Source organism: Colletotrichum scovillei, assembly GCF_011075155.1.
Source record: "Colletotrichum scovillei strain TJNH1 chromosome Unknown Contig00009, whole genome shotgun sequence".
NCBI lineage: Eukaryota > Fungi > Ascomycota > Sordariomycetes > Glomerellales > Glomerellaceae > Colletotrichum > Colletotrichum scovillei.
In genome coordinates, this window is record NW_023336267.1 from 3633591 (window position 1) to 3650727 (window position 17137).

Genomic DNA, 17137 nt, shown 5'->3' on the forward strand with positions numbered 1-17137 from the left:
CGTCACATTCTCATCGTCCTGGTTTCTATTGTACTGTCCAAAAAAGCATCAGATGACGATCAGACGGAGACGGAAACCCAACAACCACGATCAACCTGTTCGGGCCAAGAACCAAGGCTAGACGTCTGAGGAGTCCTGGCAACTTGGCAAACGAAGATGTCCCGTGGACTTGGCATCCAGAGATCCGGCAGCCTCAGGCGCCGTGAACTGCTCGGAGGTAATTTGATACCCTGATGCGTGTGGGGAAAAAAGGGTTGGATTCTCTCGGAAGACAAGGAACATAACATGGAGGAGGCCTCTTTGGATAAGGTAAGGTACGCAGTAAGGTGAGAGATCCGGTTGGGATACTTGCGAAAGGTCACTGTCCATTTCCACCGACTTTTGGTAAAAGTCGTCGATTATTCAGCAGACACGAACGAAATGGTTGGTCGAGAAGCACCTTGTTTTGTTTCGTTTGGCTTTTTTCTCGTGCATGCAGCGCAGCAAAGCCACCACAGGATGGGGTCTGACGCGCAATCCTCATGAGGGGGGCGCCGAGATGTAAGTTGTGCTAGTGTAAGTAGTTGGATGTGCTTGTTTTTTGTTTTTTCACGCTGCGTGAATGCGGCGGTACTGCACGGCATCGGCGGAGGATCAGGGTCTTAAATCCGACCCTTTCGACTGACTGACTGACTGACTGACTGACTGACTGACTGACCAGCGCGGGCTGTGTAGAGAGATGGACATTAGGGAAAGGCGGTGTTGATGCCAATGGTTGCTCTAGAAATCTAGGCCGTCTGATGTTTTCCCTGGTGAAAAAGCCAAGGTGTAAGACGAGGATGGATGATTGGTTCGGTCGATAGCGGGGAGGGGAATATTGAGTTTCTGGACTCTGTCATCCATTCCCATGCCGTCCCTGTACGCGGGAGGTTTAATTCAACTCTGGGGTTTCTTCTGATTGTGTAACTTCCAATACTACTTCGATTGAGACCCTGGAGATTGGAGCTGCCTGGCAACTCGTACCGAACCAAGCTGTCTCGGGTGCGTGCCCAGGTGTATTAGAAGTGTTCTCTTGCTGATACTTTGTGAAGAAAAAGCAGCAAAATGAAACCTCCAAGTGAAAGATGAGCGACATCAGGAAAAAGAAAGACCAATTAGGTTTAGCGGTCCCGAACCACGCAGTCCCCGGGGCCCAGAGACAGAGTTGGCTCCGTCAGAGAACTCTAAGCCAAGCCCTGCTCAGCCTCCCGAAAGTTAGGGACCCAGTGTATAGAGAGGGGGGGAGGGAGACGTAAGCTTCAATAAGCTTACTCGTTTTTTCGGTGGTGAATGGGAATTTGCAACAAGCAAGTACAGTAGGACCCAAGCACCAAGAGCGTCCCATCCGACGCGCGCGCGGAGGGAAAAGTCCATCCAGACGAGAAAACGTTTACCGTGGGTACACAGTGGCAGAGAAGGAAGCCAAGAAAAAGTGATGAGCATGATAGTGGTATCTCGGCGCAATCGAATGATCCACAGATTCCATTCCGTCAAAGAATCGGGGAACATTCCAAGATTTTGGGAAGAATCAGAAAAAAAATAAAAAATACTTAAATCATCGTAGGTGCATGCACTACTGAACGGATCACACCAGGTTGTACATTTTGTCCTTGAGGCTATACGCAATAGAGATCTCGACATTTCTCTAAAGCTCCCCGTCAAAACGTCAAACTTGAAAAAAGGCTTGAAGAACCCCCTCACTCGGGTTGCTATTGCCAGCATCATTTCTCGACGAAACCCTTTCCCAAGGGTGAGGCAGTTGCCATTGGCCGAGAAAGCGCCCTATTTTGCAGTCTACCTGGCCCAGCGTGCCATTCCATTGGGGTCTGAAACACACAACGGGAAAAAGGTCGCAACTTGGAGCCAAGGGTTTGGGCCTTTGGGGAATCTGGAAGGGAAAAACCACCACCAAAGTCGGGAAAAGGTACGTATTCTGTCTATAACAGCACGGCTAAGAATAGCCCACGATTATCCGTACACAGTTCTGTGTAAAGTAGGGATCCCCCTCTGTCAAGGGAAAGGGAAAACTCAACACACCACCATTCATTGAACGTGCATGTGCAGGAGTGCAGGAGAATCCTCAGAGAAACCGCTGACACGCTGCCAATTGCTCAGCCCGATACATCTTTCCCAGGGCTGCCATCTCATCCCATCACGTCCAGTCCTTCCCCCCTCCATTCATCGGCTCCATTGCCTTGATAGGCCATCGCCCCCTCTGCATTCACGGGAGTTGGAGCAGGTATTCGCGGGACTTGGACTCCAACGGCCCTCCCAGGTCTCCTCGTGCCTCAGCTCAGACGAGGACAGTGTCAGATCCCCGGGAAAGGAGCATCTTGGCTTTCAACGCCGGGATTCCCCTCTCGCTACAGCCTACGAACGCAACGCAACGCACGCACCCGCATCCCACTTGGTGTCGGCATCAAAGAGGTATGTTGGAATGAAGTTTTTTTCTTCTTGCAGTCTTCCTATTCTTGCATGAGCCTGAATCATTGCGTGCATATGTCGGTCAGCGCCATGAGATGAACTATAGCGCAAACATTACGAAGTACACAGAAGCCCCGATGCCGGCTTCTGCATCAGTGGTGTTTTTTTCTTTGGCTGGACCGGAGTCAGGCTACGGACGGCGGGTTCTTCGGCCTTTCTTCTTCTTTTCTTTCGAGGCCCATTTTGCTCTCGTTTAATTCCTATTCGGGGTGTTGGTGTCAGTGACAAGCTAGCCCAAGTGCCTGGGATGGATCACGAGAGCGAGCGAGCGAGCAAGCGCAGCGTCCAGCGTAGCGCCCGTGTTGGCGTCCATGGGCTCGGGGTCGATGGGGGATCGACCGGGTCGCAGAATTAATTGGCATTTGCGGCTTCCGTTGCCAAAAGGTTGTCAGCAACTAACAGTGAAACAGGGACACAAAATCCGAACCATTCTCCATCCTGACATCCTTCCACTGCGTACTACGTACAGTACCTGCGCAGTAGACTTCTTCTTCTCCTCCTCCCCCGGTCCTGGAGAAGGGTACACCACCAGCCAGTCAGGAGTCTAGAGGGGAGAGAAAAGAGTGTGCAGAGCCACAATAGAACCCATCCCGCAACCTTGATTCTCACTCACCCGACCCAACCGCCCCTTTTGGGACTGTCGTTTATTTCCATTCTTTCTGTCTTGCATCGTACTCAACACGACAAACCAAGAGAGACCACTGTACGAAGTACGTCCACTCCGTACATACAGACACAAAAACCGGGTTGGTTGCCAGGGACGCTACGGACGCTACGGGTACTTTGCACAGCTTGCATTGTCCCAGCCCCCACGAGGATACTTGGACATTGGCGTTGCCACTGCCGCGACGCCGAGTAGCACTAGGCCAAGAGTTACCAAGACGTCGCCCAGCCCGCCTCTGGAATCCACAGCACCTCCCGAGCTCCAATACAGTTGGTCCACGCCCCCGTACCAAGAGATCGTGTTGCGCAATCCACCGTTCATCTCACACTCGCACACACTCTTTGGCACTTTGTAGTGGACTCTCACTCTCACTCTCACTCTGCAGTGTGCCACACGCCCCCCGAGGAATCCCACATCCGCAAGTTCCTGAGCATTGGCGCTCTCTCCTCTTCCGTCACTCGTCGAACGGCCGCCAGCACCCGGACTTTCCACCTTCTTTTCCCCGTCCACCACTCTCCATTCGTTCATTCTTGTTTTATTACTTTGCTGTCTGTCTGGTTACCTTTTTCGTTCGTCACCCCATCGTCTTCTCGTGTGTATTTGCTCTTTTTTGGAAACCACCCGGGACGACGCGGTGCGACGTGGGCACAACAGTGGTTTAAGACGATCGCAAACCGACCCTCTTCCTCACTCTCAATCTCCCCTATTTGAGAGGCTTACGCAACACCACAACCGAGAGGCCTCTCTGAGCCTCACCCCGTTTGCGGGGACACCACCACAAACCATGGTTTCCTTCAGGACCATAGCTGCCGCCTTTGCCGGCCTCGCGGCTCTTCCTCAGAGTGTTTATGGTATGTAGTAGGAAAGCGATGGTGTACTGCGAGGCGTATTGACGACGGCGAATAGCACACTCGACACAGCGCAACCCGCTGAGTTATGTCACCATCCTCGAAGATGCGGTCTTCCACTCCCCTTCACAACATTGCCACGCCCTTTCGCACTTCGATCTCACTTTCTCTATACACGACAAGCGACAGGAAATACGCCTTGCGCTAGAACCGAACGATGACATTCTCCACAACAACCTCCAAGTGAATTACATGGGCCACGACGGCAAGATCCACACCACAGAAACTGTCGACAGGTTAGAGCACCGGGTATTCAGGGGAAAGGCATTCGTACGCCACGAGGGAAGCCCCAACGACTGGAGGCACGCTGGATGGGCTCGAATCACGGTACACCGAGACGGCGCGGAACCCATTTTCGAGGGCGCTTTCCGCATCGACGACGACCACCACCGAATCCAGACCGGAACCAACTACCATGCGCGCAAGCACCGCGAGGACCCCGACGCTCCGGGCAAGGGCCGGAACCCCGACGAGTACATGGTGGTCTGGAGGGACTCGGATATTATCGAATACTGGACCGACCGTGAGGATCTGAAGAAGAAGCGGGAAATTTTCGGCCGGTCTTCATGCAACTCGGACAGCTTGGACTTCAACACCGACTACAAGATCTTTGACGCGCGGGATACCGAACCCCTGCAGTCCGTGCCATCAAACTCTCTCTTCGGACGCAACATCTTCGGCAGGCAGATTGACGGCAGCACCGGTAACAACGGCGCAGGTGTCAACCTCGTCTCCACCATCGGACAAACCAACGGATGCCCGACGACGCGCAAGATCGCCCTCCTCGGCGTTGCCACGGACTGCACTTACACCGCCGCCTTCAACTCAACGCAGGCTGTTAGGCAGAACATCATCGACGTGATCAACGCCGCTTCCGAAGTGTATGAGAGCACATTCAACATCTCACTCGGAATTCAGAATCTCACAATCAGCGACGCCAACTGCCCTGGACAGGCCAGCTCGACCGCCCCGTGGAACGTCGCATGCAGTAACAGCGTCACCATCACTGATCGTCTGAATCTCTTCTCGGCGTGGCGTGGTAAGTCCAACGATGACAACGCCTTCTGGACGCTCCTGAGTACCTGCGGCACCGATTCCGCTGTTGGTCTGGCGTGGTTGGGACAGGCCTGCACCGATGGAGCCCAGACATCAGGCAGCGGCAGTAACAATGAGACGGTTGCGTCGGCCAACGTCGTGATCCAGACGCCAAGTGAGTGGCAGGTTATCGCTCACGAGGTCGGCCATACCTTTGGTGCCGTACACGACTGCACTTCCGACACTTGCAGCAATGGCGATTCTGATATGCAGCGGTGCTGTCCCCTGAGCTCCAGCACCTGTAATGCGGGTGGTTCCTACATTATGAACCCGTCGACCGGCACTGGTATCAGAGCATTCTCTCCTTGCAGTATCGGTAACATTTGCTCCGGTCTTCTCCGTAACCAGGTCAAGTCGTCTTGCTTGACGAACAACCGAAATGTCAATACCATCACCGGAAGCCAATGTGGTAACGGCATTGTTGAGTCTGGCGAGGACTGCGACTGCGGTGGAACCTCTGGCTGCGGCAGCAACAGGTGCTGCAACCCCACGACGTGCAAGTTCACCACCGGATCAGTCTGCGACCCCGCCAACGAGGACTGTTGCAACGGCCAGTGCCAGTTCGCTTCCAATGGTACCGTGTGCAGAACGAGCACCGGTTCCTGCGACCCTCAGGAGACCTGCAGCGGCTCATCATCAACGTGTCCCAGCGACGAGCACAAGGCCGATGGTGATTCCTGCGGTAACTCTGGCGAGGGCCTCACCTGCGCCTCTGGACAGTGCACCTCTCGCGACCAGCAGTGCAAGACCGCCTGGGGATCGCGCACCAACTCCACCTCGGTGACCTCGTGTAACAGCGGCAGCTCAGACTGCATGATCTCCTGCAACGTCCCCAGCATCGGCAACGGCGCCTGCGTGACGATGAACCAAAACTTCCTCGACGGCACGTCGTGCACGGGCGGCGGCAAGTGCTCCAACGGCGTCTGCCAGGGCGCCAACGCCGGCACCGAGATCATGGACTGGATCCAGAACAACAAGGGCATCTTCATCCCCGTCGTCATTGTCGTCGGCCTCCTGGTCCTCATTGTATTGTTTAGCTGCATCTGCGGCGCGTGCCGGCGGAGCAGGAGCCGGCAGAGGGCCAAGCGCCTCAAACCCGTGCCCGTGCCGGCGATGGCGCACAATGGCGGGTGGAACAGCTACGGGGGCGCATGGAGTAATCCCAACATCCCTCCGCCGCCGCCGGCTGCTACGCGGCCCGGCGCGCCTCCGCCTTATCATGGCGGTGACCCCTATCAGAATGGGGGCTGGGAGATGAACAGGACTCAGAGCGCCAGGTACGCTTAAAAAGGCGATGAACCTGGAACAGCTCAAGGAGGGAAAGAGACAGGACGGGACAAGTTGGATATTACTCTAGACCATTGCATTACTCGGCGTTGGCGGTGCTTTTCCCTTATTTTCATTTACTATTATTACTGCCCCCATTTTGGATTCAAAATTCCATCTGGGGGGATCTTCGACGATTGCACATTGGAACCACGGCAAACCTGTTCTTCTAGACGGGATTGCCATTTCGTGTAATTATGATGACCAGAGAGGGGTCTGGGGTTGTATACCTACTCGTAGGGATAAACCTGGCCTGACCGTAGCTTACCTAGAGAACGGCAGAGGGGAGAGAGAGAGAATTACATAGCTTCTTCAAGGTCAGCTGGCTGATCCGGTGCGGATACCAGCGGGAGACCGACATACAATCCCTTTTTCACATATTGAGATCTCTTTGACAGGCGCCTTCGTCATCATGAAAGGATTGCTGGTTATCTTACTCGAGAGAGTGTGTAATTGGGGATGCAGGACAGGGTGGTGATTCCGTGACTCCATTACGCCGTATTTCTCTTCTTCCTCGTGTGCCTCGATTTAAGGCCGACCTCGTCCACTACAGCCGAGGGATGTCTCCCCTCCCCCCCTGGTCACGTCAAGACCGTCCACGAGTGAAACGCCAAGGAAGGGCTAGAGCAGGCTGCTTTCCCGTAAAGAATACCAATCCTCCCAAGAAGATCTATACCATCCCCCAAAAATTTCATGATCAAAAGTCCCAACTCCGTAATCCCGCAACCCGCGTTAAAAAGAGTCATCAAATAAGAGGCCGTCAAAGAAAAGAGCCCGTCAAAGGGTAAAAAGTGCCTTGTTGGCCCGATTCAATGACGACCCATCCGGTCCCCTCCAGCGCTCCGCCGCCTCGGATCCCGCCGCGCCGAAGACGACGACGCCGACGCCTTGCGGTGGTCCGACTGCTGCTGGTGCATCGGCTCCTCGTCGAAACCGCAGAGCATGCGTGTGAAGTGGAGGCGGGTGCCGGGGATGCTCTGCGAAGAATGTCAGTCTGGTGCGCGACATACACGGAATGAGAAAGACGGGTCGAAAGAGAAAAAAAAGAGGAGAAAAGGGGGAACGGTACTCACGTCTCCGCGACTACACGCATACATGGCCAACTTCTCCGGATCCTCAAGCACAGCAACAGCCCAGAGCTTCCTTCTCCTAACCTCATGCGAATCACCATCTCCAACCCCTCCTCCTCCTCCCCCAGCTAACATCCCACCACCGCCGCCGCCGTGATGTCCGGCCCCGGGACCGAGGTGTCCCAACCTACCCACCCCGCCGCCGCCCCTCGAAGGCGAACCCCCGGCCCCGCCTTCAAACTCGAGATCCGAGTCCGAGGGGCTATCGTGCGGCGAGTAGGGGTCTTTCCCGCGCGCTTGGCGGTCGCGCATGGCGGGTGTGAAGGAGGGTGCTCCTGTTGCCCCTGATGCGCCGCTGCCGCTACCGCCGGCGCGTGTTGTGGAGGTGGAGGAGGATGCGGAGGGGTGGTTTGAGGGGGGGAAGTAGGGTCGTTGGGGGGTGTAGTATGGCGCTGACATTTTTCCTGCGTGTGATGTGTGTATGGTGTAAGTGTGTGATGTGTATGTTGTAAGAGTGGTTGATGGGTTGTGGTTTAGCGTGTTGTACGTGGGTGAGTGGGAGGTGAGAGAGATGAGAGGTCGCAATGGTCGGTTGGTGAGAGCTCTCAGCTGCCAGGTCGATTAGGCACGTTTAGGTATGAGGGTCGATCCTGCCTGGCGCCGTTACGTTCACCTCACTCAACACGCAGTCGCCTCGCTCGTTAACCCGGTCGTCAAAAAAGGATAAACTCGTCCAGCAGTGTCGAGATATCGCGAGCTAAAAACCACGTCCGGATCTCAGTGAGACAATAAAGCACACACCCCCTCGACCAGTCGCGATCGTCGAGTCCACCACGGGAAGAAGTTCGAAAAAGAAACAATGCGTTCTTCGATCGTCGTCGAGGGCGGGAAGACAATAGAATTGATACTCCGCACCTTCTTTTGCAATCAGAGGAAGGGTAACGGACGCGGCGCACGGATGAAAAATGGAGGGGACGTCGTCGTTGGAAATCACACGTGCGGGGCACGACATTGGAGGAGAGGCGCTGGCGAAAGTGTGGCTGGGGTTTCTCTTTCCCTTTCTGCTGTGTACTTTCCCCTCCCCCTCTTCTCCGTCGTCCGTCCGGATCCGATGCGGGGCGCCGGTTGCCATTTGTGTCACGTCTAACCAAGCCGCCGGTGATCTAAGGTAGGTAATGTTTTCTTTTACTGCTAGCAATTTTTGGAGCCACATCGCATACGTTACATTTTGCATTAGAAGCTATAATGATGGTGACATAGAATTTCCGACGTAGAACTCCTTCTCACCAAAGGCTGTCGCTCTTCATCACCTCGCGATATGTCTAGAACCACAATGGTATTCTATAGAGTCCTTCACGACATCGTCAAAGAATTACACACAAATCAAACCAGCGTGAAGTCAAGTGTCATAGTTTCCTTTTTCCATATCGTTTGGTATATACAGGCGTAGTGTACAACGTGTTGAGCCCTCAAGTGTCAAAGTAAGTACCCTCCCTCCGCTGGCAGGACACGAGTACGTAGGGGAACAATCAGTCAACCAGAGGGGGGAAAGGGACCGAATCATCTACCACGGTGACATCTAACCCAACGCAGACGCCAGTCGTCCTTTCCAGAAGCTTCAGTTGTAATGTGAGATGGAAGGTATGCGTATGCAAGAAGGCAGCCGGTTCCCCGCCCCAACCCCGTTTGTTGGGGACCTGTCTGAAATCATCGATAAACAACACCGCCGCGACGCCGGATAACTGCAAAAATTCGAAAGTGGTAAATGCACGACAAAGAATCGTCTGGTTGAGACTCTTGGAGAGTGGAAATGGTTTCCCCTTTCTCGAAAGGTCTCGGCGGTTTGGTGTTGGAGTACCGAGTCTCTATAACGTCTAACACTCCATTGGAATGCTTTGAACGACTTTAAACGTGTGCCAGAGGGCACGGAATCTCTGTTTCGTCTACCGACGGAAGTTGATAACAGCCAGCTGCGCAGAATTAGAATCAGGTCGCACCATGAGGTCTTGAGATATGACTTACTCTGCTGTTAGCTCCATAGGCGAGCCGTTGTCCGTCGGCATCCCAGCACAGACAGTGCTCATCCTCGTCCTCCGGCTCCGAGCTCGCCTTGGGACTGAGCCATCCGGGATGTGGCGATCTGCTCCAGCTCGCTCTTGGCATCGTGTGCTGCTCGCCAACCTTCCAGATCAGAATGCGACCGGCCGTGGCTCCGGCGATGAATGCGCCATCTGGTGTGAACGCAATCGATACAATGGGCGATTCCATGGTCAGAATGGACTTTGGTTTTCCAGGCTCAGGGTCCTTGGCGTTGGAGATGATAATGGCGCAATCGTCGCCTCCAGATGCGATCAATCGTTCGTCTTCCGGCACGACGGCATCGTCCGGGAGAGGCTGCCACTGTACCGCCGTGATCGCCCCAGAGTGGGCCGTTATTGACCGGCGGTGACCATCTTCGTCCCAAAGCTACAAGGTTGAGTCAGCTGAACTTTCATGGCACAGGCGTTTCGGGACACTTACATCCAGGATGCCCTTGTCGCTCGCGGTAGCAGAAAGTTTTGATCGCCGGTCATAGACAACCTGAGTAAATGTGTCGTCCTCTCGGCTCTCCAACTTCTTGTTCGGCACGATGGCCGTCTCCGTGCACTTTAGTGACAGCATGACATCTCCGCCGGTGAGGAGGAACTCTGTTTCGCTGGTCCACGCAGCATCCAGTGGCCAGCTGAGCAAGTCGTGATTTGGCAGGAAATAGGACAATGTGTTGGACGTCAGCGAATGATAGACAGTGACCAGAGCGCCGCCGGGTCCATTTGCGTTGCTGTTATCGGGCGCAATGGCGAGAAGGGCTGCATCGCTCGGGCTCCAACGGAGCTTGATCACGGGAGGGTCTGAGACGTCGAACTTGTCAACATGAGAACCGTCCTTTGCCCAGATGTGAACCGATGCCCTGTCGCCATGTTCGATGGCGATGGCAATGGCCGTTCCCCCACTATTCCAAGCAAGTTGACCGACTGTGGCTGTCTTGGGAGTCTCGTCGTCGATGAGACTATGAAACGGCCGATGTACACCATGCACGTGACCGTCGGGTTCGGGAGCTGGAGTGGGCGTCATTGTGCTTGAACGTGAGATGGTCCAAATTCGGGCTAGCGCATCGGTTCCAGCAGCCGCCAAGATTGATGGGTCCTTTGGGTTCCACTCGCAGCGCAACAGGATGGGTGCGTTTTCACCGTTGGCTGGCGAGGGCGAAGCTCCGGGGCCGCCTGCGCTTGCAGCAGTGGTAGTCAAAGTCGTCGGGGCGCCGCCGTCGCGAGCGTTGTTGGTGGCATTGGCGCTGGAGTTGCTGTCATCGGGCATTAATCGCAGAAATGTCGTCTCTGTGGCCAATTCCTCGACTTTGTCGACTTGCGTGCCCTGCTCGGGGCCATCTGTTCTCGGGGTGGGCGTCGGAGCTTGCTCGCCTTCAAGAGGCGACGGATAGGCGTGGTTGTTGTCGCCGTGGCTGTCTAGCTCCATGGGGTCCGTGGCTGCATCCGCCCCGTTCGTGCTCTCATACCCATTGCTAAGCCTGGGCCGCTTGCTGGGTGAGCCGCCATTCACCATGTGCTGCTGTTGTGGCCGGCTGTCAAATTGGCGTTTCCGAGTGTTTTCGACCTCCATCTCTGTGTCGTCCACCTCGCCATCTGCGTCCTCATCCTCCTCAATCTTTTGAGGCGGTTGAGCGATCAATGGCCCAAACAACCCCACCTGCAGTGCTTCGGCCGCAGCCGCAGCATCTGAAGGCACCTGCACGCGCAGAGAAAACGTTAGTTTGCCAGAGTTCGCACATTTCCCACACACCCACCCGTCCGTCTCGCCGCCGACTCGGGGTGCACCGGTTGTTCATGACGCGGAAGGGAAGGGGGAAGGACAGCCGAGTGGAGCACAATGCCTTACCAATTTCTTCGCATGCTCTCGCTCGAGGGCATGGTAGCAGAGGCCTTTGTTGATGACGGACACCAAAGCGTGGCTCTTGACGTGATTTGCGAAGTCAAAATGGCGATGAGGTTGCTGAATGTGCCATTCTTTCTGGAATTTGGCTGCGGTTTCTCGGTAGTCTGCAATCGTCAGAAAAAAAAGCCCGTGGCCCACCACCAGCTGTCGCTGGCTGTACCCAGACGGTTGGTTGTCACGTACTGCCTTCCAAGAGATACCTGAGAGGAGAGTCAAAGTCAGCATGTCAGCGATAGCATGAGGGCGCGTGGCCGGCCGTCGAGAGGCATTTCATGAGAGGGCAAAGGCAGAGGGCGTGAGATGAGTGAGGCGCGATTGTGCGTGGAGGTGCGGCGGGCGGGAGTGGGTGAGACGCAAAAAGGGTGAACTCACCTCCAGACGAGAAAGTTGACTCTGTCCGAGTCGAGGTACTCTTTGGTGACCATGCCGCTCGGCGCCGCTGTGGGCGGCGTGATTGAAAAGGGATTCTTTAAGAGACTTCGACGGGGGACTCGATGAGAGCCTTCGTGGGCGCGTTTTGCTGGCGTCGTCGGTCGAGGGGGAAGCGATTTTTTGCAGTCGTCGATTCAAGATGAGGAAAGATTGAAGATTGAGGAAGCCCGCAAGAGTGGATGAAATGGAAGGATGGGCGAATCTGAATCTGGCGGTACGTAGCCTACGTACCTTGTTTAGGCGAGACCAGGCGTGAGGCGTGGCGCTAGCGCCAGCAGCCCAGTTGGATTCAATGGCGGGCACTGACTGGACTAGCGACTAAGGTAGGGGACTGCCTATGACTGACCGGGGCAGCACTGCAGCAAAGAGGAGGATGGATGGAATGGATCGAAGACGAGGAAGAGGAGAGACACCTGGGCAAGATTCAAGAGGCAGAGAAGAGTGAGAGAGAGAGACCTGACTGGGCTGGCCTGGCACTTTGCGATTGCGACCAAGGTACTCCGTACGGAGTACATCTATGATCTGGGACTTGTGACTGGGGCAGCATGACGGGATGAGCACGATACGCTTTTCCTCGCTCTCTGCGTCGCGGCGTCGCGGCGTTGCCTCCGCATTGCTTGCACTCACTGTCCCGTCCTTAGCTGCCACCTGCGCAGCATCATTTGATGGATGGAAGCCGAAGTGCGCATAGAACTGGCAGTGGCATTTTCGCTACTGCTACCCATACGTACCATATACCACGGTATAGTACGGATACACTACCAAATCCATACCATACCTTACTAGCTGATGCACTCACCCCATAAACTTACCTGCCTACCGCCGTCCCGTCGATCACCAGCAGCTTTCTTTTCTCTGCTCGAGGTGCCGTACGGTTGCCCTCGACACTACCGCGACCACCAACGACCCGATGTATGCCCCCATCCCCATCGGTGCAGCAGCACGACGATGCAGTTGCAGGCGGCGCACGCACACACACACACATTTGCACACACATACGCACACACACCTGTCGCAGTCGGATCAGGAGCAGCAGGGAACTCGCTAGATGAGGGTGGTAGGGGAGAAGTAAAGGAAAGAAGGGAAAGGGACCAGCCTGAGGCCCCGGACCCTGGTCGAGGCTTTGCAAGTCCCAGGCAATGGAAAGACTGATGAACGCAAAAGCCAGCATCAACCGAGACACACACACGAAATCTTTGGAGACTTTCCACACGTCTGGGCTTGCCATCAACTGGGACGGGAAGCTGGAGGAACAAGCATACATACCTTACCTTACTGCGTCCCTACCCACGAAAGGTACGTACCGCACATGTCGGGCGGGTGTGGAGCCGGCTCCAAGGCCCCAAAGTGCATGATCCAAGGTACTTAACCTTCAGCGTACCTCTTGGACCGTTCCTCGAAATCACTAGCCAGTCAGCGATCCCATTGAGAAATCTGGGCCAGCCGCTAGGTACGACGACCACGACAATGACGAGACGGCAGGCAATTTCTTTGACTTACCCCGTTGTTCACTAGGTATGTGTTGCCATGTTTCGAAGCGCGCTTCTCTCGACTAGAATAGAAGAACGAAAAACTTGCTGCAGTGCCGGGCAGAAGGAAACGGCGACTCGAGAGGTACCTTCTTCCACCATTGAGATCAGGGGAGGTCCCAGAGAGAATTGTGTCTGGGGAGGGGGAGGCAGAAGGGGCGGGCAGCCTTCGAGAAAACGATAATTCTCTGCTAATCCCGTGGTCCCCCGTCCATCAATTTGTTGTTATGGTCCATCGAACTTGGGGTTTGGTGTTTGGGGCTGCTACTCAAGACAGGGTTCCCGGGAGAGCCACATTTCGGGGCACTTTGAAGGTGGTCCTGACACCCCCAAGTCGCAATGCCGCCCCTTGCGCTTTGTCCCAAGTACCGTCTCATACTCGCGCATGCGTAAAAGTACATTTTACCTCTCAATCTTTTTTTTTTTTGCCCTCTTTCCCTGCCTCGTGCCTTGCCTTCCAAGCCTGGGGCCCAGCCGGCTGTGCGTGCTTTTTTTCTCGATCTCGAAAGGTACGACTACGGAGTACGGAGTACGGAGTGACGGGAGTACATAGTACGTCGCTCGCTTCTCGCTAGGCTTCTCCATGCTGTTGTGCAATGTGAGCATCGGGGATGGATCCTCCTACCTGGCACACTCCCATCCAAAACAGCACCGGCACGACTGGCTATCCAAAGTGCGTGATAGCGCCCAATCTCTTGCTCAGTGTGTGTCGATCTCTAGTCGTTTGGTTGACTACGGTGCAAGCGAATGCCCTCCAAGGTTCACACAGATCGATGCATAGGTACCGGCGTGCATATCGACGAGCGTCCATCGTGGCCGCACCAGAAGAAAAGAAGAAGAAGGGAAAAAAACCTCGATGGTTTCAGGGGTCCAGAACAAGCAAGGTACAGTGGATGCTGGGCTCTTCCTGACTGACAGACGTAAGGATACAGGCAGTTGGACCGTGACGGACAGAGGGCTGGAAACGTTGAACTTTCAAGGTGCTCCGTACTCCGTACCGACCATGACAAAGGTACGAAGTACCTCATACGTATCCATACGCAGAATGAGTCTGTAGAGTCAAAAGATACATTGAAAAGTACATACAAACACGGGAGAGCGATGCACGGATTGGCTGGAGTTTTTGTACATCTCGAGCCCACCATCGAGTCCCACCTTACGTAAGGCGGCTCCCCAGTTTCTTGGAGCAATGGGAAAAACCGAAAACCTCCAATGTCTTCAACCCAGCTGATCTGCTCGTTCAAACTCCTTGACTCTGCCGTCCGTCATATCTGCCCATTGCGGGCGCCGCCGTACGTTCGCTTCTAGCGCATCTGCGCCAATCGAATGCAGTTTTTGTATCACCACTGCCAGTGACCAGCGACCTGCCTCCGTGCTCCGGCATCTTCCATCCCTCCTCCTCTCCTTTCGAGTGACTTGATCCCGCTACGGATTACCCATCTCCACCTCGCCGGTCGGAGATCAGAAGCGACACGCAGGCGGGAGGTCCAGAAACGTTCCCAGTCTTGTGAACCTCGTGGCTGTTTCTGGCCCCCAGCATTGTTCCACGACCAAAGGTGCACAACTAAAGCAGGGCCAGACATGCGCGGAAGCACGCCGCAGAAACAGACTTGCCAGGCGTGCCAGGCTAAGGAGGGAAGACGAGACGAGCAACGGGACCAGTTCCCAGCAGCGCCGGACTATGCTTGTCTGGTGCACTGGACCACTGGTGCTTGTGTATGTTCTGACGTCTCCGCCCAACCGTCGTCTGTCTTGATTGCGGCACGGCTTAGCTTGCATGCACAAATCGATACGTACATGGCTTTCTTTCTCTCTTTTTGCCCCATGCGGCCACCGCCCTGGAGGCTAATGCCGAGAGAGGGCCGCGCCTCTTGGGGCTGCAGCCCGCGCAGATGGGCAGCGGTTTGTCGTCTGTTTCCAATTCTTACCCGTCATGTACGTACCGCCAAACCTTGAATGAGCAAGGCAAGGTACGGTGCCGAGTGGGGGATACCAATCATGACAGCAGCTGGGGGGGAACGCTCGTGGTCGGAGTTGGACGAGACAGCCGGAACAAGCCTCTCTTGTCTTGAGAATTGTGGCCGCGCTTTGTTGTGTCAACGACATATGTTTGACGGCGAAATACCACTGTCATCGTCGATTCAAGCGTTCGTTGCCTTTCTCGGTACTCCTCACATCCTGCGTTCTCTCCCCTCTACCAAGCTCTCGTCTGTCTGCCCGGAAAGGTCATCTCTTGTGTGTACGTGGCATTGCCCATCAAGGGGCCTTCCCTGGCGGGAACCGCTGGTTGCGAGGCGCCATGGGTGGGTGTGGACAAGGATGTGATGGCTGCATGGCCTTCGATCTTTAATAGCTCCGGGGACTTCTTCAGGCCCCCCTGCCACCGCCTGTCTGTGAGCACTCACTGCTGGCCAGTCACACCGGCACATCAGGCCAAGCCGAATGGGACCTCGTTTTGTGGTCAAACCCCATCCCGTCAACGTTGGCCGACGTTTTGTTGTTCGGAAACACCCCTGGGAATGGCAGCACGCTCTCACAGAGATCACCCTAGCACCCTAGCACAGACTCAAACGATGCCTATTCGTAGTGTATCCGTACTGGCGCTTGTGCTGTTTATTACCCGTTGCCATTTGCTGGGTGTTCGGATTTCTTGCTTCAATGGCGACATGTGTCGCAGCGCAATACCGCCGCAGCGTCTGGGGTAATAGGTATTAACTATTGAGATGACGAGGGAAGGGGTTTGTCGGGCTTGAGCCGCTAACTGCGGACTGGGTAGCGGGAAAGCTGGCATTCGTTACAACGATGGCAAGCGATCTTCTCGTTGCGAGTTGGGTGGCGAACGATCCTTCAGATTGACAGTTGTTTCCTTCTCTGACATTCAGTGATGCCACTGCGAACGCAACGGCGTCTCTCTCCTAGCGGACGAAGCCAGCCTAGTCAAGTGAACGAGCGATCTGGCACCTTTTCTTGGTGGTCCTAGGGCAGCCCGTCCGAGGTTTGCGGTACCGTCCGAAGGCGTTCAGGGGGGCCTTTTCTCGAGTCAGTCTTGGCCGCCTGGGCACTGTGGCGCTCTCACCAACGTGAGCCACAGCTTGCGCTGGGAAAAGGCATTCTCATCCGTCACAGCATTCCCCAAAAAGAATCGTTGAAATGGCCTTTGGTCATGGCCATGCCGAAGACAATAAACAACGACAAGGCTTTTTCCTGCCGAGAGGCCGGACGGGACGGTGGCACCTGTGGGAGAGGGCAGACGATGGCTTCTGACTGGCACGGCCGGGCTGAGCTGGCGTTCAACCGAACCAAGTGCCCTTGGGAGCCCTGCAGGGATGGAACCACGAGATCTCCCCGTTTCGACCACATCGAGGACTTGTCGTATCCACCAGTGGAACACTCCTACGCCCCCCTCTCAGCCCGTTCATCGCCTTGCAGATGGAAAAAAAACTCGGGGGCCTGTTTGTGCTGCTGCTTGTGCGCCGCATCTTGCCTCTTGGGTGTCGTATTCCGTCTGTTGATCCGCCGGAAGTTGATATTTATCGCAGGATTCCTACTGCTGTAGGACAGTCCCAAACGTTGATATTGGCAGTCAGAGACACATCGTTGAGAGAACTTGAGGCACGAGAG

The 17137-nt window shown here is 55.2% G+C and overlaps 3 protein-coding genes across 3 annotated transcripts; 1 reads left to right on the forward strand and 2 right to left on the reverse strand.

Moving 5' to 3' along the window:
- The first annotated feature begins 2131 nt into the window (after positions 1–2131).
- On the forward strand, positions 2132–6863 carry HER10_EVM0003763 (disintegrin). The gene is made up of 2 exons (XM_035473427.1): positions 2132–4017; positions 4073–6863. Exons 1-2 carry the CDS (start codon positions 3951–3953, stop codon positions 6454–6456), a joined length of 2451 nt encoding a protein of 816 aa, XP_035329131.1. The 5' UTR covers positions 2132–3950; the 3' UTR covers positions 6457–6863.
- Positions 6864–6918: 55 nt separating this feature from the next.
- Positions 6919–8515, reverse strand: HER10_EVM0004640 (uncharacterized protein). Its single transcript, XM_035474276.1, has 2 exons — positions 7569–8515; positions 6919–7472 (listed from the first exon to the last, which is right to left on the reverse strand). Exons 1-2 carry the CDS (start codon positions 8022–8024, stop codon positions 7305–7307), a joined length of 624 nt encoding a protein of 207 aa, XP_035329238.1. The 5' UTR covers positions 8025–8515; the 3' UTR covers positions 6919–7304.
- A 270-nt stretch (positions 8516–8785) lies between these two features.
- HER10_EVM0006174 (LisH protein) lies at positions 8786–12333 on the reverse strand. Its single transcript, XM_035483004.1, has 3 exons — positions 10086–12333; positions 9588–10031; positions 8786–9535 (listed from the first exon to the last, which is right to left on the reverse strand). The coding sequence occupies exons 1-3, from the start codon at positions 11220–11222 to the stop codon at positions 9509–9511; spliced, it is 1608 nt and encodes a 535-aa protein (XP_035329433.1). The 5' UTR covers positions 11223–12333; the 3' UTR covers positions 8786–9508.
- Positions 12334–17137: the final 4804 nt, after the last annotated feature.